This window comes from Callionymus lyra, chromosome 1, assembly GCF_982586985.1.
Source record: "Callionymus lyra chromosome 1, fCalLyr1.hap1.1, whole genome shotgun sequence".
In the NCBI taxonomy this organism is placed as follows: domain Eukaryota; kingdom Metazoa; phylum Chordata; class Actinopteri; order Syngnathiformes; family Callionymidae; genus Callionymus; species Callionymus lyra.
In genome coordinates this window covers 42,606,682-42,633,748 of record NC_141818.1, presented here as the reverse complement: position 1 = coordinate 42,633,748, position 27,067 = coordinate 42,606,682, and the positions used below count along the sequence as shown (strand labels likewise).

At 39.6% G+C, this 27,067-nt stretch overlaps 2 protein-coding genes across 2 annotated transcripts; both read right to left on the bottom strand.

Moving 5' to 3' along the window:
* Nucleotides 1-1,256: 1,256 nt before the first annotated feature.
* Nucleotides 1,257-14,953, bottom strand: xpnpep1 (X-prolyl aminopeptidase (aminopeptidase P) 1, soluble). The gene is made up of 20 exons (XM_087808334.1): nucleotides 14,818-14,953; nucleotides 13,922-14,040; nucleotides 12,946-13,009; nucleotides 11,515-11,619; nucleotides 11,332-11,424; nucleotides 9,929-10,072; nucleotides 9,395-9,490; nucleotides 5,816-5,897; nucleotides 5,392-5,602; nucleotides 3,740-3,829; nucleotides 3,624-3,674; nucleotides 3,415-3,473; nucleotides 3,264-3,341; nucleotides 3,131-3,202; nucleotides 3,005-3,065; nucleotides 2,453-2,522; nucleotides 1,870-2,043; nucleotides 1,732-1,808; nucleotides 1,564-1,662; nucleotides 1,257-1,477 (listed from the first exon to the last, which is right to left on the bottom strand). The coding sequence occupies exons 2-20, from the start codon at nucleotides 14,036-14,038 to the stop codon at nucleotides 1,358-1,360; spliced, it is 1,863 nt and encodes a 620-aa protein (XP_087664460.1). The 5' UTR covers nucleotides 14,039-14,040; nucleotides 14,818-14,953; the 3' UTR covers nucleotides 1,257-1,357.
* An 848-nt stretch (nucleotides 14,954-15,801) lies between these two features.
* cusr (Copper-only SOD repeat protein) lies at nucleotides 15,802-26,472 on the bottom strand. Its single transcript, XM_087808333.1, has 10 exons — nucleotides 26,353-26,472; nucleotides 23,281-25,342; nucleotides 22,827-22,926; nucleotides 21,804-21,902; nucleotides 21,607-21,705; nucleotides 21,338-21,470; nucleotides 20,579-20,693; nucleotides 19,126-19,250; nucleotides 16,218-16,298; nucleotides 15,802-16,142 (listed from the first exon to the last, which is right to left on the bottom strand). The coding sequence occupies exons 1-10, from the start codon at nucleotides 26,390-26,392 to the stop codon at nucleotides 16,063-16,065; spliced, it is 2,934 nt and encodes a 977-aa protein (XP_087664459.1). The 5' UTR covers nucleotides 26,393-26,472; the 3' UTR covers nucleotides 15,802-16,062.
* Between the last annotated feature and the right edge of the window lie 595 nt (nucleotides 26,473-27,067).

Below are 27,067 nucleotides of genomic sequence, written 5' to 3'. Positions count from 1 at the left end.
GAGACTGAATCTGAACCACGTCACTGTGAGCGATTTTCCTTTCTCTCTTTTTACATAATACAACATCTGTCAATGCTAGTTAAGAAATAAAAGAGTATTTAATTTATTCTGCATGTTTTTCTTTTTCTTTTTAAACTCAATTTGCACTTTTTTTTAAGATCATAAATGTCTTTCTTTTCAAGACGGGTTCATTTTAGTTTTGGATTAGTTTGAAACATACTCGATGATGGTTGATCAAATGTTCTTACGATGAACAGAATAATGAAGACAAACTATTCTATCATATTGTAAAAACAATACATGTTTGTACTTTGACTCTTATACATACAAATGCGTCCACAAGTTGCAAGTTAAGAAATTTGATGTTACAGCGATTTTCGCTTCAAACATTCCACTTATTTTTAATGGAATGTTTTATGTAGTTTTTATTTTTCAGTTAAAATGCATGAATTAAAAAAAACACATTTTAAGCACTTTTTTGCCGTCAATTTCTTTTTCAATGCATTCAATAATTCAATGTTAATTTAATGTTTATTTTTTGAATCCAAATGATTTCAATGTAAATAAATTCTGTGTTTTGCTCGACCGGGTCCAACACACAAAGGTCACGGGACCTAGGAGTGAGCCCTGGTGACCACCACGTGATTTTGCAAAACACAAATGAAGTAAACAAACTCACCCGTGTGACGACAGGGATCGATTGCTTTTCCTTGGTTGATGTTAACGCAGAATTTTGTTGACACCGAATGTATTACACTGAATGTATTACTTGTATTACTATGATCATAGAATTGTTTTTTACATTCACACTGAATGTATTCATGAAGAAAATAACGCGACTGGAAAAATTCAGTGTATATTCAAAGTCCGATGGAACATATTTACATCCATAGGTCAAGAAGTGCCAGGTTTTCGCCGCCACCTAATGTCCAATAACTGAGTATCGTGGGGGGCGACACTAAGATCTGAGCTTTAGAATGTGACGTGGAAAGATCAGAAACTGTTCACTTGGGTTGGAGTCAACAACTGATGCGTAGAACACACAACTTTCATCTGCTCTGTGACACTACACAAGTATGTTTTTTGGTTCTCCAGAGAAATCCTGGACCCTGAATAAACGTCGTCACATTCTCAAAGTAACACTTCTGTCGGAGTCCCAGGTCTCCTGGATATCTGGATTTTTGGACCAACAACCCAGTCACGTGTGACGATAAATCCACATCATCTCGCCTCGGACTTGACGACACAAGAAGATCTTTGAGCATGAATTTAATAAATGCGTCGACACAATGTGCTTTACAAAAAACAGGCATGACACACAATCACGATGAGAGACACACGAGTGATGGTCTCGGTCTCAGACGAGGGTCTGGGTTTCCCTCTTCAGCCACTCCAGCGCCTCCTTCCTGCCCTGCCGCTCCAGCTCGCCGCCCACCACCTCCAGACACGTGCGGTGGTACTGGTTGATCCAGTCGCGCTGCAGCGGAGAACCGAACACTCTCTTCAGACTCCGAGAAGCACCGAAACTGTGCGTACCTCCGCCAAGGAGCTGGTTGAACTCACCTCCTTCTGAGTGAGCAGCTGCGTGTCCATCATCTTCACTTGAATAGGAACCAGCGTGAGCGGCTCGAAGGTCAGACTGCCTCGGTTCCTGTAGTTGTACTGCGATACAAGCACCCTTCATTTTTACCAGAATACTTTCAAAAAAACACTTCATCGTCCACCAGCTACCTTCGGCTTGGCCGGGATCACCAGCACCACGTTTTCCAGACGGATGCCGAAAGACCCGTCCTCGTAGTACCCGGGTTCTAGAACCAGTGAAGTAGATGAATACAAGGTTCTCGTTGAGGGCGAGTGAGTTTGTCTCACCGTCGCTGACGATCATGCCGGCCTCCAGGGGTTCGTCGGCGAACGTCTTGTAGCTGATGCCACACGGACCCTCGTGGACGTTGAGGAAGCAGCCGACGCCGTGGCCGGTGCCGTGAAGGTAGTCCAGGCCCGAGTCCCACAGCGCCGCTCGAGCAAACGAGTCCAACAGGTGGCCTGAAAAAAATGATCGGAAATTAAGGATGGATTTAGTCGAAAACATTAACATTTTATGGAACTACAAACTTTTTATTGTCATATACAAAATTAATTTATTGTAAAATAAAAATAAATGCCAGTTATTTTCTTCTTAAGAATATATATATATGACTGAATGTTAAAAAATATATATTTTTATACGTTCTTTAGCCTCTCAACAGCTAAACACAAGTGTATTTCTTTATCTGTTCAATTGATAAACATTCCCGTTTCTTTTAAAGCGTGATTACAGTCGTTAACCACCAGGGTGTGCTCTTGGACCATCCGCCATATTGACAACGTTCTAAAACTGTTTCTCAACCACGATCCTCTCCTAAGTTATTACATATAATTTAATATATACAACGGGGCTAAGAATGAAGTTTACCTTTGGTTCCGTTGGGGAAAACGGCCGCGCTGACCGCAATATGTCCTTTAAGTACGTAAGTGAAGCATTCCTACGACAAAGAATCAATAAATAACAAATAAATGAATGAAAAATAAAACAATGTGAAAGATAAACAATGAGGTTCCCGACAAGTAAGAAAAAGAATACTAAACGAAAATAAATTATTAAAAAATATATATTATTAAGTTGACTGGGCTAAGTGAGCGTACACAATCAGGAAATAATATATATATAATAATATTTTCCCATTAAAAACAAATCTAAGAAATGTATCTTGTTTTAGTAGAAAATTATTAGCAAAATGATGTAAAAAAACAAACATATATATAAAAAAGAAGCAAAGTTGTATACATGGTATTTATGTTTAACCAGGTGAAATCACTTTATAAAACACATATTGGTACCTTTTAAAATACTTAATATTGGGGTAATGTAGTACAGACTGGATGGGATTTGTTTGTATTTCTGTTTCTAAATGAGGTTTATCTTGAATGCATTCTGTCAATAAAAGTATTTTTAAAGCATCAGTACCTTCTCGAACGCAGACGGCGTCCCAAAATGCACGGTACGCGTCACATCTGTGGTGCCGTCGCTGTCAACGGATGATAAAGTTCATCTTCTTTTCTACTACAAGTAACTTTATTCAGTTCAACTCACATGTACTGAGCTCCGGAGTCGATCAGATAAACCTCGTTCACGGTGAGAGTTCTGTTGGTTTCGGGCAGAGGTCTGCAAGAAGGATTGAAGAAGACCATGAGAGTCAAACTCCTCCGAGGGTCCGACGACTGACCTGTAGTGAATGATGGCTCCGTTCGGACCAACGCTGGAGATCGTGGGGAAACTGAGGCCAACGAAACTTTTCTGTTGACTGAAAAACACATTTATTTCAGACTCCATTGCAAAGGTTCACCTCGTGATGGACGACAATTCAAAAGAAACACCTTCGAAATTCTTCTGCTTTATCGGCGGCGGAGATTTCTGTGACGTTTCCTTTAGGAATCTAGAAAAGGACAAACGTCTCATTCGGCTGATAGTGAAGTCGAAGTTAAGCCAGTGATCTGACAAGAGTGATCGTCTACAATCGTCAGCGCTTATCGTCAAAGAGCTTCACGAACAAATCAAAAACGAGGAGCGACGATCATTTCTTTACCTCTTTTTCCAACCAGGAGAAGAGTTCACAGAGAGCGACTGCATCCTTGATCTGGTCCGCGAAGAGACAATGAGTGCAAACTATTGTTTATTATTATTCAGTGAAGTGCGACTCACGTGGGCAGACTTCATGCCTTGAACCTCCGTGGCGTTCTTCACAGCCTTGGCGAGGCAGAGCGGCGTGTAAGGGATCGCACTCCTGTGCGCCTGCATGAAGATGAAACTTCATTCACATTGAACGTATTCTATCACAGACCGAGGTAAAGCTTTTAAGTGTATAACTGTGGCTTTCATGAGGTTAAATATTGAAAAATCTAGAATTATTAATTAAAGCCAACAACTAATTTGTTTTTCTCCTTCTCTTTAATTATGTTTTTTCTATAGTTATTTCATGATTTCCATTTAAATCAGGGATGTACTTTTTTCACAATATGGAATCGATATTCAACAGTACTGTATCGATTTCTTTATTTTTTTAAGTTAAACATTCTATTCTATTTTATGGGCTTTTATTTTATATGTGTATCATGGTGATTTTATGATTTCTATTTAAAATGTTGTATATTTTTGTAATAACTCATATTTTTCATTTTTGTGTGGCAATTAAACCTTCCGCTGGTAGATATTTATTTTATTTAATTAATATCCTTTATTCCATTTTTATATTCTGTAATGTCACCGCAACACATTCCTGTGTTGTGTTTACAATGCAGCTTAAGGAAGAATGAAATGAGATCCCGCCGATGACTGAGGACGAGAGGATACAGTGAGTCCAGCAGCTTTTAAAGCTGATGTTTGGACATATTTTGGTTTGAAAACAAATGAAAGCAGCTACGACTTCGTCAAGAGTCATGTGGTCTGTAAATACTACAACACCAGAGTCAAGTACTGGACAATACTACACATATATATATACTTGTTACTACACTATTATCACAACACCAGTGTCAAGTACTGGACAAAACTACACATATATACTTGTTACTACACTATGACAACACCAGAGTCAAGTACTGGACAATACTACACATATATACTTGTTACTACACTATCACAACACCAGAGTCAAGTACTCGACAATACTACACATATATATACTTGTTACTACACTATGACAACACCAGAGTCAAGTACTGGACAATACTACACATATATACTTGTTACTACACTATCACAACACCAGAGTCAAGTACTCGACAATACTACACATGTATATACTTGTTACTACACTATGACAACACCAGAGTCAAGTACTGGACAATACTACACATATATACTTGTTACTACACTATCACAACACCAGAGTCAAGTACTGGACAATACTACACATATATACTTGTTACTACATGTTATGTTAAAGCTGTTTTTGGATTCTTGAAAATGTAAATATAGAACAAAAATGATTAATGTATTTTTGTAATTCTCATTTATAATATTAAAGCTGTTACTAAAGGCATTTTATTACTATTTTGTCTTTGTCTGATAACTTTCAAGACAACTGCAAACAAAATCTGTAAAAACTGATTCACGTTCTTTTAAAGGTTTTCAGAATTACTGTTTTTTTTTAAATAAAATGGAGATTTGAAAACTAAAGTGACTCATGAACTCTGTCATATTTCTATTTTCTCTTTTAAATTATAAATAAATTGATCTTATAAGTCTCTATAGTCCCATTGCCGAGCAGATGTGGGCCTGGAGTGTGAAGGTTCTTGAGCTACATTATTCGACCTGTGGTTCCGGGTCCACTGAACACAAAGAAGGACTCGCACCTTGGGGATCACTTGTGTGAGGGCGCAGCTGGCCTTGTCGCAGATCCACACTTTGTCTTTGGGGCCGAGCGCGGCGCAGATGGCCTGCAGTTCCGTGTAGACCGCCTCGTACGGGAAGGTCTGGATGTTGTGTTCGGGTTTGGTCGGAGAGTCCAGCTGCAGGTGCGCTCGCTGCTCGGGGTCAGACAGACGCTTGGTGTCCACGAACAGCCTGAACCAATCAGAGTTGAATATAACGTGTCATTTTGATCACTTAAATATGTAGCGATGGATGCTTCATCTATATTGCTCTCAATCCAAGTTAACGCAAGATTATTGTATTAAAAAAAGAATCATTTTAAATGTTAAAAATGGATAATAAACACAGAAATATGAAATTAAATGACATAAATTGACAATTGGATTTAATCAATTCTAACATTACCTGATTGTGTTCATCCCGACCACAGCGTAGGCGAAGAACACGGGGTTGTACTCGATATCTGCACCACGGAGGTTGAAGAGCCCTGAGCGGAAACAAAGATTGGTTAATAAACGACTCGCCAACATCCTCTGAGCAGATAAAAGCCATAACTCGTGGTCACAGAGTGAATGATTCTGTGTAAAAGGTTATTGTATATATATATAATAATATTGTTTGACACGATTCATTATCTTGTGTCTCCTGCTACTCAAATCACGCCCGTCTTCTGTGAAGCTGTGGCGCATTGTTGAGATTTTTCATTGACAAAATGAAATTGATCAAAGAGAAAATCTCTCCCCCTTTGTGTGGAACCCCTGCTGTCACTGAGCCCCTCTCCTCCTTGTGGTCTTCCTTCAGAGCTGTATCTCTGAGTGATATTTCAGCACTGGTGAACAAGATGAAACCCTCCTCTTGCTCAGATCACGTCCCTGCTTGTAGGCCCTTCATCAAAGTGTTTGATATAATTGGCCCCTGGGTTACCGATAACGTAAACCTCTCCCTTTCCACAGGTGTTTTTCCCAATGCATTTAAACATGCCATTGTGGAGCCTTTGCTTAAAAAGCCAAGGTTAGACCCGACTGACCTCGAGCTTGTAATCAATGCGTTTGTGTCTTCTTGTCTGGACTATTGCAACAGTTTGTTTTCATGTCTTAACAAGAAAGATCTGTCTCGCCTGCAGTTAATACAAAACTCTGAAGCGAGAATTCTGATCCCCTCTAGTAGAAGAACTCACATTTCTCCGATCCTTAAAACTCTTCACTGGCTACCTGTTTCTTTCAGGATCATTTTTAAATTCTGGTTCTTAGTTTCAGATCTATTCATGGTAAGACCTTCCATCAGTGATCTGATCCAGACTTACACCCCAGCTCAGGCTCTGAGGTCTGTGGATCAGAATCTACTGATGGTTCCTGAACGGTTCAGGACCAGAGGAGAGAAATCCTTCCAGACTGTTGCTCCTAAGCTTTGGAACCATCTCTGTGTTTGATGATCTACTGACTCCTTCAAGAAACATCTTAAACATTTTTATTTGTTTAGGCTTTTCCTTGATTTTCTGGAACTCTTGTGTTGTTGTCTGTGTTATCTTGATCTTTTAATTATATATTTTATTGTGTATTATTTTGATTGTTTAAGCGCTTTGTGACCCTGGTCTGGAAAAGCGCTCTATACATATAAATTACATACTTATTATTCCTTGGGGCCCACTACAACCCTCTAGTCCTTACGTGGTTCAGGTAATTATCACGAGCGCTCGGACAATCAGAAACGAGAGTCGTTGAGCTAACAAGGTGCTCGAACAGGCGCTGAGAGTCAAACTTGCGCAGCCTTCGTCTTTGGATCGTGATCTCTCACAGAAACATGAAGTAAAAAACTGTTTCTGCAACTGAAACAATTGTAGATATAGTCAAGAAAATTATTTTAGTCCGTGGAGTATGTGTGTATTGTTAAGAATTTGTTGATACGCATCACAATACAGGGTTGCCGATACGATGTATATAATGATATATAGCGATAGTGTAGTAACAAGTATACATGTGTAGTATTGTCAAGTACTTGACTCTGTTGTTGTGATAGTGTAGTAACAAGTATATATGTGTAGTATTGTCCAGTACTTGACTCTGGTGTTGTGATAGTGTAGTAACAAGGATATATGTGTAGTATTGTCAAGTACTTGACTCTGGTGTTGTGATAGTGTAGTAACAAACATATATGTGTAGTATTGTCCAGTACTTGACTCTGGTGTTGTGATACTGTAGTAACAAGTATATATGGGTAGTATTGTCAAGTACTTGACTCTGTTGTTGTGATAGTGTAGTAACAAGTATATATGTGTAGTATTGTCCAGTACTTGACTCTGGTGTTGTGATAGTGTAGTAACAAGTATATATGTGTAGTATTGTCCAGTACTTGACTCTTGTGTTGTGATAGTGTAGTAACAAGGATATATGTGTAGTATTGTCAAGTACTTGACTCTGGTGTTGTGATAGTGTAGTAACAAACATATATGTGTAGTATTGTCCAGTACTTGACTCTGGTGTTGTGATACTGTAGTAACAAGTATATATGGGTAGTATTGTCAAGTACTTGACTCTGGTGTTGTGATAGTGTAGTAACAAGGATATATGTGTAGTATTGTCAAGTACTTGACTCTGGTGTTGTGATAGTGTAGTAACAAACATATATGTGTAGTATTGTCCAGTACTTGACTCTGGTGTTGTGATACTGTAGTAACAAGTATATATGGGTAGTATTGTCAAGTACTTGACTCTGTTGTTGTGATAGTGTAGTAACAAGTATATATGTGTAGTATTGTCCAGTACTTGACTCTGGTGTTGTGATAGTGTAGTAACAAGGATATATGTGTAGTATTGTCCAGTACTTGACTCTGGTGTTGTAGTATTTACACACATGACTCTTGGCGAAGTCGTAACTACCTTCATTTGATTTCAAACCAAAATATATCCAAACATCAGCTTTAAAAGCTGCTGGAGTCACTGTATCCTCTCGTCCTCAGTCATCCCCAGGACTTAATTCTTCCTTCAGCTGCGGAGTACTTAATGACTCCTGCCATCTAGAGGCCAGAAGTCCAACAGAAACACTGAAGGAATGAACATGTTCTGTGAATATTTGCATGTATATTCTGAATATCTTTTCTTTATTAATCAGTGTTTTCTTGCACCCGTACAGTTTTAGTACCATATTTAGTAAATGTTTGTACTCTTGACACAAGAGTCGGCTAATATCCTTCAGCCAGCGACGGCTGACAAGAGGTTCCACGAGAGAGATTTATGATTCAAGTCTCTCCAACACACCAAACTTTTATCCGACACTCATCAAGTTCTGCCCAATAACTAGAGTTAAACTCCGTCCTCCAAGTTGCAGTCTTGGACACGCGACAAGTTTTTATAGAATGTTAAACAACTTTACCAGGTTATTCAAGTCGAAACATTGACCTCAGAATAAAGCGTTTGAAAATAAATACCAAACATTCTCCACCAAACATTCCTTCGCTCCAACTACTTAACAACATGTCAAACTGCGACAGTTGATCACCATGACATGAATACATTTCCTTTTTTTTAATGCTCTTTGAAATAGTGTTTTAATTGTATTCAAATCGAACTACAGTGTTTCATTTTTTAATGATTTTGAAGGATATATTTGGCCCCAGTGCCCTTAAAAAAATGGCCTCAGCCACAAAAACAACGTTTTATTTTATAAATATAGAATATTTGTTTATTTTCTGTTCTTTCATTTTTTTCAGAACGTCATCCAACCTCAGCTCGTACGCTGCCTTTTTTCCTGTCTTACAAAAAGTAACTAGTTACTTTAAAAGTAATTAGTAACTTAAAGTAACATGATCTGTAAATATGTTACAAAAATATAAATAAAGAACATTGACATCGACGATCATTATGAGGAAAAAAAACAAGTCTTTAAACAGAAACCGATGGTTCGAGAAAATTTTGAAAACAAATGTTACATATTGCTGCTTTAACTGACGTCGTTGTGAAGTTCATCACTCGAGAAAGAACGACTTACATGCGACTTCGTCCAACGCCGTCGCCACAAACCAGCAGATTTTCCTCTCGGCCATCTTCCCTCGCAGCGCAGTGATCTTCTCTTGCCACGACAAACCTTCAAAAACACACATTTGTTCATTTATTTGTCAAAAAGTACTTTGTTATCTTCATTCATTGGTCGAAGTAATATAATTCACACGAGTGTCTACATTCAAACCAATTAATAACATGTTTTAACATAAATACAATCCTAAATTTGTCTTCAAATACTAGTTTGTTTTGGAGTAATTTCCAGAGTCAAAGGCAGTTTTATATCTTAAATCATGTTGTTCACACTCGCAGCTGCATTTAAAGCGAATAATTATACATTTAGAAACGATATATGACAACATTTGAGCAGTAACTAGATTTTTGTCTGACTTTAACTGCGACTTGATGTGTAGTCGAGGGGCAGACGAGTCCTCAAGAGCTCAGATGCTCTTTTAATGACATTTTTAATTTAAAAAATAGTTTAAAATACAGTGTGTATTCACGGACTAGTTTCTGGACTCACCGGTGTATTCTAACCCCAGACTGCGGAGTCGAGTGCTGGGCCTCTCCGGACGGTCCGGCCAGACCACGTCGATCAGGTTCTCCTGCACAGCCACCAGAGAGTGACCAGCACCGGCCAGAGCTGTGGACATGTTCTTCCACTGGTCTGCAACATAGAGGTGGTTCACTAGAGTGAGATGTGACCCACAATAACAAGATGATATTATCTTGTTCGTTTGTGACCGAGGCTCAGATATAAAGCTCTAAATGACGGCGTTTGTTCTTCTGCCGACTCTCATCGAGCCGAGAGTAACTCAACATGTAGAAAACAAATGTCACTCGAGTCAGTTTGGTTCTCTCACGGCGCTACAGAGATCTTCTTGGAGTCAAAATGACATCCATGAACTATCTGTGTCCGACACCAAAGAAGCTTTTGACCTAAATTACAGATATGTAGCTCAGATATCAAACAAGTTACAGCCTTTTTCAAAGTACCAAGTTCTCCAACGTTTATGGCCTTTTTTATCCCTGAAAAATTAACCTTAAACGCTTTTAAGTCCATGCAAGCATGTTAAGGGTAAAATAATGTATTTTAAAACTAAATTAAATGGTTCTATTTTCATTTAAAATATTCTTTCTGGTTTTGTATCCGAACATAAAATCCTTGTGTCTTCTTGTCTGGACTATTGCAACAGTTTGTTTTCATGTCTTAACAAGAAGGATCTGTCTCGCCTGCAGTTCATACAAAACTCTGCAGCCAGAATTCTGACCTGCTCTAGTAGAAGAACTCACATTTCTCCGATCCTTAAAACTCTTCACTGGCTGCCAGTTTCTTTCAGGATCAACTTTAAAATTCTGGTTCTTACTTTCAGATCTATTCATGGTCACACCTTCCATCAGTGATCTGATCCAGACTTACACCCCAGCTCGGGCTCTGAGGTCTGTGGATCAGAATCTACTGACGGTTCCTGTTTAGTGTCTTATCATAACGACGTTATCTCAAGACACTTCACAGTTTAACCGAGACTATATTGGAGAAAAGAGAAACGGATCCAGCAACTCAACAATGAGTGAATCACAGCGTGACAGTGGCGAGGAAAAAACAACTTCCTTTTAGACGGCAGAAATGTAAAGCAGAACCAGACTCAGTGTTGACGGCCTCAAGCTCCTTCAATTCCTTCAACATCAGATTTACTTTTAATCAATATGAAGCTTATTTACCATCCAGGGGTTCACATGAAGTGACTTTGACAGTCATTAATAGAACACATGATTCTAAACAATACATTATTAAGTCAGTGAACCACAGGTGGATTTATTCGAACCGTCAACACGTTCTTTTATATTTATCTCCAAGTTTCAAAGGAGGATTCAGGGTCAAGTTAAGATGACGGTACACAGATGGTTGTGAATGTCGACACAAACCTGCGGCGATGATCCACGGATCGACTCCCACCTTGGAGTTCTCCGGCAGAACGCTGATCAGCCAGTCTTCCTGCGACGGCGTCTCCTTCAAGCCTGGTGGACGAGAGAGGTCACGACCGGTCGCGTGACGGAGGCTGAAGGTCAGAACAAGTGAAGGTGCTGAAGGTGCTCCAACTTTCGTACCCATTTTCATGAGAGTCCAGTTGTTGTCCATCTGCTGACTGGCCTGGAGGAAGTAGCGTCCGTCGGTCCACAGCGCAGCATGTTGCTCTGTGACGATGGCGGTGCCTGCGAGGAAACCAGCAACTCTCAGTATAATATACATGTTCATGTATTTAAGATCTTAAAAATACAAATGAAGTACTTGTATGTCCTGACATGCTAGCAAACCGTAGCTGACAAAGGTTAGCCTTAGCTCTTAAAAAGCATTTGATATAAAGTTACCTTGAGTTAATAATTATCTTATGTTCAGATCAGACATATCAGAAATCCTTTATTTGTCCCGCGAGGGGAAATTCAGTTTAAACAACAGCAAGCGCAATATCTCAAAATAAAAAAAAAATAAAAGACACCCAGAAATAGAATAATAAAATGAAAAGAAAGATCTAAATAGAATAGAATAAAAAATCTTCTCTTTATTATATACACTATCATATTTACAAAAATAACAAGAAGAAGAGGTGCTGTTAAATATTTATCTTGCTGAGTTCTTATTGTGGAGTCTGATGGCAGCAGGGAGGAAGGACCTGCGGTACCTCTCCCTCACACACCTGGGATGAAGCATCCTATCACTGATGGAGCTGATGTTACGACTTATGTCAGCACTTAAGTCAAAATATAACCATAATTTTCACAATATGACATTTTACCAAACAACTATGGAAGTATATCAGAATATTAATATATATAAATTATATAATGTCAAAGTTGAAACTTTTAATCATTTTATTGAAATATTTTTTGGGGAATAATTTCATTTATTTCTATATTGAAAGGTTTAATTTGTTTAATTGAGTAATAACATTTAAAATGTGTATATAAAAAGTTGAATAAATTGTTTTTTTTAAGTTATTTATACTTAAAAATTATAGAAAATAAATGCAAATATTTTGTAATTTCAATTATTAAATAACAAATGTTCTAAATTCAATATGTTTTAATAAGTGACCTTTTAAATTCAATTTAAAATGTTGGTATATTGTCACCAGACAATACCAAACGAGCACCGATCTACTTGATCAACTTTCAGCCAATCATACGGTGCGCAGACGATCACATGATGACGTGGAAGGAACGATTAAGTAGCTCGTGCTCTCGTGTATATAGAATTTAAAAGATACACTTTTTTATATATTGAATTGAACGTGTCTTTTAGAAATTGAAAATCTATTGGCAAAAATAGATGCATTATGTTTTAGTTTTTTTAATTTTATTATAAAAAAAACTAAAAACTATACAATAAATTATTGAATAAAAAGAGAAAGTTTCAACATTGGAAACGTTTCATGTAATCGTTCGATATTCTCTTTCAAAACAAGTGAAGATTTCACACATGAAATGACAAAAGTTCATCCGAAGCCACTCATTGATTCTGTGGCACAGGTGTGATCGTACCTGCCGACCCGTTGAAGCCACAGATGTATTCGCGCCTGCAGTCGCACGGAGCGATGTACTCGCTCTGGAAGATAAAGGACGAGTCAAAGGAGGGATTGGGTTCATTAACAATCAGCGTGAAGAGGTTTGTAACAAGTCGGTCGGGCGAGTCGTGACTTGGATACGGCGAGGGGCGGAGGAAGAGCGATGATGAAGGGCTGCAATTAATCCTGAAGGTTAATGAGGAGGAGTGGAAGTGACAGAAGAGGAGGAAGTGAAAGTGTTCATGGAAGCAAATCAGTGTCATCAGAATATTGAATATAAACACTTTTTTAATTCAATTTTAATTTTTTCCAATTGAAACCTTTAATAATGGACTTCAATAGTTTCTAAAATATAGAATTTGTTTTTTTTTAATAGTTTAATTCAATAATTCTATATTAAAAGGTTGATTTTCTTTTATAAATAATTGAATAGAAAAATGTGAATATATTTTAGTGGGAAAATAAACATTTCAAAGTCTATCATTTCTTTTAATTTTAAGTTCAGTAAAATAATGTCACCAGACGCGCACTTCTACGTCCTCACGTGACCATAAGGGCGTCGCCAGGATTGGCTGAAAAGTTTGATCGAGTAGCTCGGTACTCTGTTGCTTTTGTCTGGCGACACCATCACCAACATTTTATATTGAATTTATAACGCCAGGAATAAAAAACTGTTACATTTACAAAACGTATTTTTGTGTTATTGGAACGATCATATCAAAGTCTATGTGTTAAAAAAAAACAAATGAAATTGTTCGACTTCAACTTTGCAACACGAAAATTATGGAATTAAATTTCAAAATGATAATTCAATGCTTGAAAAATAAATCAATAAAACAATTCAAAGTTCTCGACGTTTGAAACGTTAACTCACGCCATTCAATATTGTGCTGACACTGCTGCACTTGTGTTCAAGCTACACACCACTGACGTGAAAAACGACCACGGCTCACCTGGTGAGCGTCGCCAGAAGGTACGATGTAGGCCTGGATCGGCTCCGAGAAGTACTTGCAGTTCCTCATGGCCTGGCGAAGCTGTCGCAGCAGCTCCCCGGTGATTTTTGGAGACATTTCTAACCATAAGACAGAGAGAGAGAAACATATATTCACGTGCACACGTTTCAGTTCAAAACAACACTTTCATTATCATATTTCCACTCAAAACTAAAGTCCTCCAGAAGTACCTGAAGCCATGGACACTCGTGAACAGCAACCGTCTACCTGACACTCGTATCTCACCTGGATTTTAACCCTCGATGCTGACAAGACAGTTCACCCGCCCATGCTCTTTGGCCTTCTTTAATAACGGAGATAAGAAGCGGTTATTGCAGTGTAACTATGGCAGCTGATCAATCTGGAAACCGACCAATCACAGGCGGCGATCCTCGCCATCCAGCTCTGTGATTGGTTGACGCGGTTGTTGTTTAACGTTTTCGCTTTTTCCTGAATTTAAAAACGCTTGTTAAATATAGTTTCAAATATCTGGTCGTTTATAGTTAGTTTATATTTTAAAAGAAAATTAAAAAGTGAATTTCGGGGGGAATTTGACGACCTCGTGACTCATTGTTGACAACAGGCCGTGACGGGAACTAGTCTTTGTTTGTTTGGAAGTGAGAGATGAAGAAACAACGACAATAATAACCAATCGTGTTGATAATCCCGCGTTGAAACCCGTTCGACTCTAGATTCGTCCCAGTCCGGCTGGAGAACTAGAACCAGAATCGTGACCGTCGTCTTCAAAACAAGACTCGCATATGTGGCGCTGAAGAACCGAGCGAAGAGCTTCTTCAAAGTCTTCCTCGCGACCCCAAAGTCCTCCGAGAGACGCTAACGCGACACCAGATACACACCGGTCACTCTGGGCTCACGACGTGGGCGTTGAGTTGAAGAAAATCGATGCTTTCGTGAACAAATCGCTCCTTGTGTCAGTTTACAAAACAGGAGGCGGCCATGTCACCTGTGACGTCACGTCCACGTGATCACGGTTTCCTCCAGTGGTCGTGGCGGGAAACAGACGCGCCTCTTTCCCGTAAACAAGCTTTTTATTTTAGTCCTTTTTATTCCTTTAACGCTCAGATAAATACATATCTTGAATATAATCAGAAGCCAAAATAGTTATTTTTTTCTACATAGGACTAACTATTATTTCTGATGATTTAATTCTGCAATCGTCGCCTTAAATCAACATTAATATCTATCCATCCATCCATCCATCCATCCATCTTTCTATATATAATGTAATTTGTAAGTAAGTAAGTAAGTAATTTAAATAATTTGTATTTATATAGCGGACCAGGGTCACAAAGCGCTTAAACAATCAAAACAATACTCACTAAAATATATACTTTAAACGTCAAGATATATTGATATATATATAGATATATATATTATAATTGTTGAGTCCTTATAGTTATAGAAGCATCATTATCCTAGCCTGTTTTACAAAGAACATACATTATTGTTTTTTTTTTTTTTTCTTTGTTTGTTTTTTCTAATGAATCATTGTTTTGACTGTTGGTTTATTCAAAGATTTGCTTCTATCGATTGCGGATTCACTGGTATCTTGAGATATAATTGCTTCACCACAAGGCAATCTGAGTCAACAGGTCAATAACTAGATCAAATTTGGTGAAAATGTATTTGACCTTATTTAATGACTTCTTTGACAACTTTTTAAAGAATTGTTCTGCTTAAATGTAACTGTTATAGCTCTCTACGAAACGTGCTGGAAGATTTATACGTTTACATTATGTTTATAAATTATATTAATTACAGTTATTATGTTAAGTATCTGTCTTTCATCAGTTATTAAAAAAACGACTACGAAGTCGTGCTGGATTACAAAACGTGTTTTATTAAAATGAAACCCATTAAAACACAACAACGTAAAAGTCACAGATTTACAATCAGAAATTTATAATATATAACATTTATTTGGAGCCAAAGATTTGAGAATGTACATGATTTACACGTAAGAAGTGCTCAGTGAACATGGCGTTCATTCAAAAGAATAATAACCCATTTATGACCTTTTATACAAAACCTAATATCTGCACTTTCATGTTTCCACCAGGATCCTTCAAACTTGATGTCAATCATCGATGGAACGGCAGCGAGACGGCGACGACGAACATTAGGCCGATGAGAGCAGCGGAGGAAACCAGGTGTGTCAGACCTGAGGACACACACACACACACACAACATCAACGGTTAATAACATTAACATTCCCACGAGACTCCTGGTACTCACCGGAGCAGGTCTTAGACTCCATGTACGGCCCCATATCATCGTGTGTTTTGATGGAATCCAGAAGACTTTGGTCAACGTCACCTTTAAAAGTAAATCAAACGCATTTCAGTCTTTGATCAACAGAGGTTTGATCTGTGGCAACACTTTTGTGGAACCTGTGTGACCAGTCAAACATTACATCGGAGTTTTTCTTAATAACCAGATCACCGTGGGTGAAGTATCATCTTGGAATGTTGAGTGACAGTCGTGCCAGATGATGAATTCCATTGATCTATTGGCCTGTTTTGAATATTAAGCTTGAGTTAGTTACATGACTTATATAGCTTTCCATTTATATTCCAAGTAAGTGACCAGTATTATTATTGTTTAAAAACTCTGAAAATAAACCTATAAAGTGGGCAAAAACCACTTGCAACTTGGAAACCTGAGTGCCTGGACAACTTATGCAAACAATAAAACCTGCAACTTCTCGCTGTAGAGCTGCAGCACAAACTGAGTCTAGATGATTGAATATAAAAATGAGTGAATGTTGTCAGAGTAAAACTATGAAACAGATGAATATACATCTATATTTTGTAATTCTTAACAATCCTTATTAGAGTTTTAACCTTAACTGTAACAAAGTGCATTTATACCATGTATATATATATATATATATATATATATATATATGTTTTGTTCTAGTTTTAATGTGATCTACTTTTTATTTTAGCTTTTTTTTATTTTGAATTTTCAACCCGAAATGTGGTGCCTTTAAGTTCAAGTTAAGTGTTGATCTAAGTGTGTTCACTGAAAACACTTTGTGGTTCTGGAGATGGAATCTTGTTGACCATAACCACGCGGTCCTGTGGCGTCAACGGGTGAAGTTACCAGACTTATCTTGAAACGTTGAGCTATAAATCATTCATTATCACGTCTTGAGAATCTTGATGATCATCTGAAATATTTTCTGATAAGAGAAAAGAAATAACTCTGTGTCACATATTTGTCGCCTACAGCAAGTAACAACAAATAAATAAACAAATAAACAGATAAAACATTCTTCTCCGACTGGTGACATGACCAGAGAAAGTTTAAATGAGCTTCAGAGTGATATTGAAGCAGAGTTTATATACAGCAGAGATGATGGATCAGGTGAATGACAGCATTAATTCTTCATTTTTGAACATCTTAGAGTGATTTTTATGGTCCAAAGTTCTGCGTCCACACACCTACGAAGCGTTTTGTCATTATTATTATTTAATCTCGAAGTTCCACTTGAAAATGAGTCCAGAACTTATAGTTTGGAGAATTTATTCCGCTGCTGGAGCTTAAAAAAGTCTAAAAATCAAAATTTTGTGACTTTTAACTAACAATGATTGACATCATTATTTGGTTAAAATTTACCACTTCAGCCCATTTTAACACGGATGATCTGTTCTGGTTCTGTGGGCCTCGACCACCCCCTTAATTCTAACTTGTCGCGATGTTTTGTTCACTTAACTACACGTTGTAACTTCAATTAATGAATAAAAACGTGTTTTCTACGTCAACTGTCACAACCTCTCAGCAGGAATCTTAGAAACATCGACGAACCAACACATGCTGAGCATTTACAAGGAAAAGTTTGGGTTTTTAGTTCACGGGAAACCTCAAAAGTCAAGATCCACAATCAGTTCGGTGGAATTTTGTCCGTTAAAAAGAAAACTTCCTGGAGATCATCGTCTGCCAAGTTTAACCAACGAGTCAAAATGTTTGTTCATTTTATTGTAGCGACTGGCCCTTCGTCCAAAAAGACCTTTAAAAACATCCAAATACCTCCAGATGCTCGTCCTCTTGGATGGAACTAAGAGACAACTAAGAGAAAACTTCTGCCACAAACAAACTTGTTTTTAAGTGTTTCTTCGGACGAAGACGACTGAGCTCCAGTCGCTACATTAAAATGAACAAACATTTTTGTCTATAACTTTAAAAAGAACAACATTTGTCGACATGAAGGCGAGTAGAAAATGGGTTAAATCAGAGTTTTGGGTCCTGGATCACGACAGAACTCCAGCAAGAGTTTGATTGACACATGTTCAGATGTTGTCACATAATATTATGATGTCAACAACACAATGAACGCGACGAGTCAGTAGAACACGGAGCCGCTACAATCGTCAGACGCCACATTGTTGGGTTTGATTGCCGGAGCGAGCGGGTCAGCGAGGGACGTCTGAGCGAATGAATGCACTTCTGTGCTCGACTGTGTGAAATCTTCTCGCTTTCACTGCTGGACACAAGCCTGGACCGAACCTGATGCACCAGGAGGTTCAGGAGCCGCTTCAGGTTACCTGGTTATTTGACTTTTCTTAAGATTCTGCTGATCAATGCCCGCGGACACGACCCTCGTTCTCACACCACAAGCAGGAAATAAATGACGTCATTAAAGCATTTATTTTCTAATAGTAAAATGCTTTGTCAAGAAACGACTTCGCTAGATGTTCAAATGGTGTTCAACTCCAGATATTATTGTGCGGTTCGATAAAAGTTTTGATAAGATAAAAGTATATTCGATAATCAAACTAGTAGTTTTCAAGTTGCCCGTTCCAGTAAGTATGTTCTCCCCGTGTTGCGCCGGTTTCCTCTTGACACTCTGGTTTCCTCCCACAGTCCAAAAACATACAGAGGTCGATTGAGACTATTTGGTCTGTGTGTGTGTGTGTGTGTGTGTGTGTGTGTGTGTGTGTGTGTGTGTGTGTGTGTGTGTGTGTGTGTGTGTGTGTGTGTGTGTCCTGTGACGGACTCGGGGACACGTTCGGGTTGTTGGTTTTTAACCCTCAACCCTACATTTTAATGTCATGATAATTTAGAAAACACTAAAATGAACATTTAAGAAACATTGATCAATAACGTGGTCGTGAATTAAACGATGCTCTGTGACACGTACCTGAGATGATATATTTCACCTCCTGGCAACGTCCTTCACTGACGGCGATCGGGGAGAAGAACAGGACGGTGACTCTCTGCAGGTCCACCTTCAGGATGCCGGACACTCTTTTACGAAAATCGTACCTGGAAGACACGCAGCGGAAATTGACATTTATCCTTCACAACTAGAGCTGTCACCTTTTTCTTAATTCAACCATATATTTAACCTTTTTGTCTTATGTTTAATTCTATATGATGTCCACAATAAAATGAATAAATGTTCATGAATATAATGTTATCATAATTAACACCAGACGTGTTTAGTTGTCAAGATGTATTTATTTGTGTGATATATCTCCTGTTACCACTTTAAAAATATGATAAATCAATTTAATATCGAGTTGGAGCATCGTTAGCTTGCGTTAGCTTGCGTTAGCCGCCGCGATGCTTGTACAAGTGTCGGCGATGTCTTCAGATTGATTTCCTTGATTTTTTTAAATTAATTTTCCAGCGTGTCTGGAAGATTCTCAGTGAGAAAAGAAAGTTGAATTCTCTGGAATATTAGGAAACCAAAACATTCCAACTAGATTGATGGAAAAAACGTTTTAAAATGAAAAATGTATTTCCTTCTTTCTACCATTGTTTTTGTTTTTTAAAAGTGTAATCCAGGGGTCCTCAAACTTTTTCCTGTGAGGGTCACTTTTCCCTTCTCCGATGAGGGGCAGGGGTCAGTTTCTAACAGAAAAAGTGACGATTGCCTTAAAAAATGTAATATTCCCAGTAAGCCAAAAGCAAAACGTCAGTAAATAAATAACTACCAAATGAAGCTCTCAGGAAGGAAAGTTGTAGGTTTTAAAATGTCGATATCTTTTAAAATAGACCTTCGAGAGCGAAATAAAAACGTAGGTAGGTGTAGCTTTATTCAGCCCCTATAAATAAATCATTAACCCTCTATAAATGTTTTTTTATCACTGTATACGAATAAAAAATATAATGCATCTCTGTTATAGTAAGTTTGGAGACGACTGTTTCAATCAACTGTAACGTTTTTATTTTGTCTAATGGTGATTATTTTGACTTATTGTTGTGTATTTAGTTCTGATGGATTCAGACTTGGACGTGAATCTTTCTAAACGACTGGACTCATATCATTAGACTTGAACGACTGGTTTTCATCTCGGAAACACGAGAAGACTTCACATATATTTCGCTGACCACTAGTAAATCATGTCTAATCTTTTTTTTATGCATAATTCTGCTTCTACATTTTGTTTTCCGTCTGGTGCAGAAGCTGTTGTCTCTCGATTCGCTCTCACACGTATCGGATGAAAGTGACATTTATCTCTCATCGTTCACACGACGACGTGAGGAATAAGGAAGTGTTCGTTGAATTCCTCTGCGGTTCAACAAAAATCTTCAGCTCAGTATCTCATGTGAGACAATCATCTTTAATTGTATTTTCTTGGACTCACGCGTAAAAGGTCGAGACTTTAGGGAAGGTCTGCAGCGCCGACGGAGACTCCGGGACGATGTCTGCGCAGCCGACGACGACGCCGGCGTGTTTGATCAGCACGGCTCGGCCGACCACTGAGGAAACATCACAATGTTTTCCATCAAAACAGAAATCATGGTGGAATCACCGTCATCGAGACACCCGTGAAAACACTGAAGCGTCTCATTAGCGCCGGAAGCAAGAGATACTGTTCTGAACAACATAAGTCACTGTTATTATTCACTTCCTTCTTCCACCTTTTAAAATCTGGCTTCTGCTTCTGTGTCGTTTCAGGTTTGTTTCTGTGTGACTGTAGGAAACTGAGCTGAATCTTTTTTTATTGTGGTTTTATGTTTCAGTTCCCACATCTATTGTTCTTTATTTATCAAATATCAGATCAGTCTCTGCTTGAATAATCTATCTACTCATCCACCAGTACATATATTTAACTACTGTTTGTCCGTCCATCGACCCATTCTTCTAACTTTCTTGATGTATTTCTATCTGCCTGTCCATCCATCCATCCATCCATCCATCCATCCGTTTCGATCCACCTATTTATAAATATATATATCCGTCCATCAATCTATCCATCCATCCATCCATCCGTCCATCCATCCATCCGTCCGTCTTTCTAACCATCCATCCATCCATCCATCCATCAATCCATCAATCCATGCATCCATCCATCCATCCAGCTCTGCATTCATTCATTTTAGAGAAGATCCAACACTAGTACCAGAAGTATCGCCAGTGAGTTGGATCATGGAGTCGGTGAGCAACTGTCTGTTCTCCAGGCTGACGGCACCATGTCTTCCAGAAACTTCTCCCAGCACGCAGCTCAAAGGTTTCTGCCCCGAACAGGTAGAACTCTGCAGGGAAAGAGAGAAATGGCCTTGACCTCAGGTGCTCTCTGAACCACCAGGTTTCTGTTCTCCTTCCTTCGTGGTTTGTCTGGCTCGTGATATTGAATGTTGTTGTTCCAGTGCTTCAGCCGAGACGTCTTACCTCTGAGGGCATCTGGAAAGGATTGTACGTCGTCTTCAAAACACCGCAATCGTTGTTGCCTTTCCTTTCTTTCTTTATAAACAGCTGCACCTCCTTCGTCTACAAGAAATCCCAGTTGTTTAGGACGGAAACAGAAAGTGTCAGTGGAGGGAAGGGTGTTTTTTAAAAAGCCACAGAAATGAAACTTCGAATCAAACCTCCGTGGGGTCGTGTGTCCTCAAATATTTACTGGCTGCATGAAGGTCCACCTCGAGTGTCGTGTCGAAGCTGCTGCCTCTAGGGACCATCTGCTGCCGCTGTGAGGTCAAAGTGCAACCATTGGTTCAGCAGACATTGGCATTTAGACAGAGTTTGTCACAACAAAGTGAAACGACTTGAAGCGACACGTTGGACTGGCAGACGGATCTGTTCACACGATATTTCCCTGGGCTGTGTCTGGGATAATGAATTCAGTGTCTGTTCGGCCGCAGCGATACAGTGTCATGTTTTTGTGGCAGCTTTTGTTGCGGCTGAGCTGATCCAAAGTGAGGGCAACAGATTCTTATCATCATCACGATGGCTTGATATTCTAGACCTGCACTTCAATAACATCTTTAGTATTTTACTCACAATTTTTGATAAAGCAATCAGTATTAACATGTCGTCTGCATATACAAAAATAGTCTCCGTGTGTGTAACCCTGATTTTAATGTGTTATAGACTCACAAATAGGTAACAACATGTTGAATAGGTTTCAACATTTCTTAGACCTATAATCCACATAAACCTGTGTACCAGATCACTTGACAATTCCTGGCGGTCAAACCAGTTCTAACTAAATCTCTTTTATATTTGAGGCTTTACTCAAAGCCATAATGCCGAAGGGTTTATGTGATTGAGAGAGGAACGAGGAACAATTAATAAAATATTTATGATGTTTTATTTTCACTTGTGCAACAAAAGAAGCTGCTGGTCTGGTTCTTGCTCTCTCTGACAGTGTTTGGCGTGCGTGAGAGTCTCAAAATGTTATCACAACATGCTGATCCATCAAGTGCATCCTCCTTTATCATCCTCCTCATATCCGCTCTGTTGATTGATTTATAGATATCCGAGAATTTTATACATAGTTTTTTAACCTGTTCTGCAGCAAATTCGTTGTGCTTGTGCGAGCGGCATACAGTAAAGCCGACACAGGATTCATGAGGCAGTTCGATACAGTCGTCACGTTGTCTTCTACTTACCAACTTAATGGTTCCCACTATTGCGCCGCTGAAGACCGCCTTGGCCGTAGTCCAGTGTCCACCTGTGTTTGTCTGCTGCGAGAGCGTCGTGCATCTTATTCTGCAACAAATAAAACAACATCTCTCAGAATGTTTCGACTAATTGTGACACATTATTTAGGTGTGTCACCTCCAGTATCCTGTAACCTCTTTTCATTTGTGCTGCTGTGGCCTCATTTTAAGGTGTTTATGGCTTTTTATCACTGGATTTTCTCTCCTGTTCTATTTTCAGTTCACAACCGCAATCAAACCTCGCTTAACTAGCCTAGTCTTTATCTTGTTCTTTTTGCAGGTAAACTCGTGTTTTGCGTCTATCATTTATCTCGGTTTGGGTCATGGGGGAAGTATCGGGCACAGACTTTCCTCACCACAGCTAGAGCTACAAACCTGAGTCAAAGGAAGACGGAGTCCTCACCTGGTTCCATTATTGTCGTGAATCACCAAAGACCGCCCGGCGATGCTGTTCTGTCCAGTTATGGGCAGGTTTGTGTCCGGGAACTGATCCTTTAATTCGTTGAGGCCATGAAGACGCCCATATTTTCCGCCAAGATCCCCTATTTCGTACTGGTCAAAGGTTCCGCTTCCTGGCGCTGGGGACAGTGAACTGTTCCAGTTGAGGGGATTGAAGTGGCCGAGGAGCTCTTGTTCAGAGCAGGGGTCTCCGCTGCCGTCCTTGAGTGGTAGCACGTGAACATGGTAACCATGAGCTTTTTGATTCAGATTTGTCAAGGAGGCTTTTACTATTGTTGGGCCTTCTGGGATTGACTGGGAGAACAGGATTTGTCCATCAGATGTTCCAGGGCCATGCCATGATCCTGAGCTCACTTTAGGTATTTGCACCTCAGTTAGGTTGGCACAAGCAAGCCTAGGCCCCGCCTTCTCTGCCTCATGTATAACGATAGATCGGCCAATTGCGCCGGTTGAAGGAAGCAACAAGAATGTGTCTGTAAAAAATGCCTTTGCCCCCAAACCGCCTACTCGGGTATCAAGATGGACTGTGGAATGCTTTCCTGATAAGTCGCCCATCTCACAGGCCAATGAGGAGGGAAGGCCACAATTGGTAGCATAGTTTGAGTGTCCAGTGTCCGCATTAAATGGGTTCCAGTGACCTTCTACGGAGCTGCAGCTATCCTTATCATCATCCCTTTCGGAGCTGATTGGGTAACTGTGGACATGCCAGTTGTGCCTTCTTGTTTCAGCCTTTGAAGCGTTTCCATAAGACAGATCCAAGAAGATAGAGACATCAGACAGCGGGCTGTCCTTCTCCTGTACGAGAAAGATGTCACCAACAACAGGGTTCTGAAACCTTGCCCGAGCAACGTGAACTTCACCGGGGTAGCCGATGGAGGCACAAGCGTACCTGGACCCATCACTTTTAAAGATCACAACCGAGCGTCCAACAATGCTCTTCTGACCAAAAAGAGGAAGGTTAAAGTCGGTGAACAACAAGTCCGATTCGTTCATCCCAGTGAGCCTCGTATGCCTTGAGCTGAGGTCACCGAGTTCATAGTTGTCATGAGTTGATCCAGACCCATATGTGGGGGAAGCGCTGTTGATGTTGAAAGGATTGTAAAGCCCTCCAATGTTATCATTGGAACAGTGGCCGGAGGGTAAAGAATAGGGAACAGGGAAATGGTGCACCATAAAAGAACGTATGTTTCCCTGCAAGTTCTCCAACCTCATCTGAACTTTGGTGACATCAAACGGTGACATCTGGGTGAAGGTGAAGTGTCCTTTGATACCTTTCATGTTCACTGAAGCCGTGACCTGTTTCTCTGAAAAAGCATAGATCTTCGCACACTTGTAGCTCGATTTGTGGGGATACAGAAGGAAACCAGTGTTGACGTCGAAGTTGGTCAGTTCCAGGCGGGACTTCTGCGGACTCGTAGGTGATCCAACCACGACGGTGCCGAGGCTTGTCAGTGTTGAACTCAAGTTCTTGAGAAGAAGCTCACAGCTGGCCGCGGTGCTTGTTGAGCCGTACAGAGTTGTGTTGACAACAGAGGAGGCCGCGGGGAGCACATCGATGTTCAAGAGGTCCGCGAGGATCCATGTGCTTCCGTTGGAGCTGCGGAGATACACGGGACCAGCGATGGGACCCGTAAACCGGGCTTGCCGGGTCGTCACTCTATTGCCTTCTCTTATAACGCTGCACACCAGCCTGCCATCGCAGATCCGCACAGACAGCGACAGGTCTTCCAGTCTTGACCTTGTGGAAAACAGACCTGAAACATTAACCTTTGATTCCGCGTCGGCAGGAAAGCTGTAGATAGTCCGACCGATCCTGGAATCTTCACACGGATTAGCAAAACGGCCGAGCATCACTGGGAAACTTTTGACATAGAAGGTCATATTGCTGCATGTTCCATGGCCTGAGACGTTGACAGTCGCAATGTGTGTCTGTGAGTCAAGGTCAACTGAACCAGTGACCCCTCCCATGTTGAGAACTGCCGTGAATGCAGTTGCAGCGGAAAAACCTGATCCAAAAAAAAAGGTTTTCATTAGGAAATTTTTCATCACAAATACTTACAAAACACGTATTTTTCATTCGTCCGTTTCTTCTTCTTTTATGTTACATTCTATTTATACTTGTTTCCAGAGGAAGCTTCACTAGAATTTCCCACTTCCCCCCCAAACACCTGCTCCAACACTTTTGCAGACACAACACTGTCAAAATTCTCAAGATTCTCTTTTCTGCAACGCTTTTTTGAAGTCACTCCAGACATCCGTCATTTTCCTTCGCTCGCCCAATTCCAGAATCAAACCAATCCAGTGAAAACCTAGACTTTGTGAATGTATTACAATTTCTTCATTTTCTTGTGCTCGACCCATCATCAGAGGTTTGAAGCCAATCCCAGCGGTTCAGGGCAAGAGGCGCACATATACAACCATTGGTGCAGACGCTCACACCTACGTTAAATTGTCAGGTTGTTTTTACACAAAAAAGTGGAATAAAAGGAAGAAGAAAGATCCTAAAAATTAGGATCTATTTAGCCTGAAATGAGAAATAAATTGTGAAAATATTCCTTGGGAATCAATTTAAAATGACGTTGTAAATGATTTATTTGTGATTTATTAAGTGCACCTTGAATTCATATCAGTGGATTAAACACAATAACCTTCAAGAATCTCAGCTTGCTGACACCGACACTAACTAAACTGAATCGATTGTTTAGGTCTTAAATCATAAGGCGACTTAATCGTGTTTGCAGAAGTTAAATAAAGGTTTTTTTAAAAGCGTGAAGAGACTTGTTCAAACAAGCTCCATTAATCTTCTGTCACTGTTTTCAACCACCTTTTCTTGGCTGCAACCCTCGACCGTCAGACCAGACCAAACGATCCGGAGTTAATGATACTCAAGGCTGGGAATAATTCACTCTCTCAGCCCAGTCAGAAAATGATTGACAGTGTTTTGAAGCACAAGATTAGTGACGGTTTAACTAATGATGAAGTTGTTGAATCAAGTTCTGGTCTTGAGAGGACTCACCCAGGACGGATGCAAACACCAGGACTCGCAGGAGTTCCATGATCCCGGTCAAAACCCACAAACACGGAAGGAAATTCTGCTCCTGGCTGGATTCAGCCTGTGAGATGATGGAGTGTGTGTGTGGTGTCTGTGCCGTGTGTGTGTCAAGAGTGGTATTTATGTGTTGCTCTCGCTGTGATTGGTCCGAGGAGTGACTGTGGGCGAAGGGGAGGGAAGGCTGGATGGGAGGATGTGTCCTTGCACACAGGTTGTGTGTCTGTGTAGAAACTTTTTTAGTTTTCAACCCATGAATACTTTCATTTAATTATGTCCTGCTCAGAATCTGAGCTTTTGTTTGACAATAAACAAATCTCCCTGATGTAAGGCATTTTATTATTGTTCTCTGTGTATTTTATTATTGCTCTCTGTGTATTTAATTATTGTTAAGCTGAATCTCAGTAAATGGATAATTAAAATGGTTTGTTTATCTGTCTTTATAGGTTTACAACCTAATTACTGACAATCCGGAAGAAAATGAAAGTGATTGACTGGAAAATTTGAGTTGTCCCTGTGTCCTTTGGAACCTGAACAAGAGTTTGGACCTGACCGTTGTAAACAAACCAACTTGACAGTTCTAAACCAAGCGGTGGACTTGACAATTATTGCTCTTTGTGTATTTAATTATTGCTTTTTGTGTATTTTATTATTTGTCTTTGTGTATTTTATTATTGCTCTC

Coding starts and splice junctions, on each gene's coding strand:
- xpnpep1 (XM_087808334.1), bottom strand. CDS start 14,038: ATGTCTCCAAAAATCACCGGGGAGCTGCTGCGACAGCTTCGCCAGGCC. Junction 3,203..3,263: donor GGAGCCATCATTCACTACAG/GTCAGTCGTCGG, acceptor TCCTTCTTGCAG/ACCTCTGCCCGAAACCAACA. Junction 2,523..3,004: donor CGCCGTCTGCGTTCGAGAAG/GTACTGATGCTT, acceptor TCTTTGTCGTAG/GAATGCTTCACTTACGTACT.
- cusr (XM_087808333.1), bottom strand. CDS start 26,392: ATGGAACTCCTGCGAGTCCTGGTGTTTGCATCCGTCCTGG. Junction 22,927..23,280: donor CACGACAATAATGGAACCAG/GTGAGGACTCCG, acceptor TATTTGTTGCAG/AATAAGATGCACGACGCTCT. Junction 20,694..21,337: donor ACTCACTGGCGATACTTCTG/GTACTAGTGTTG, acceptor ATGTTTCCTCAG/TGGTCGGCCGAGCCGTGCTG.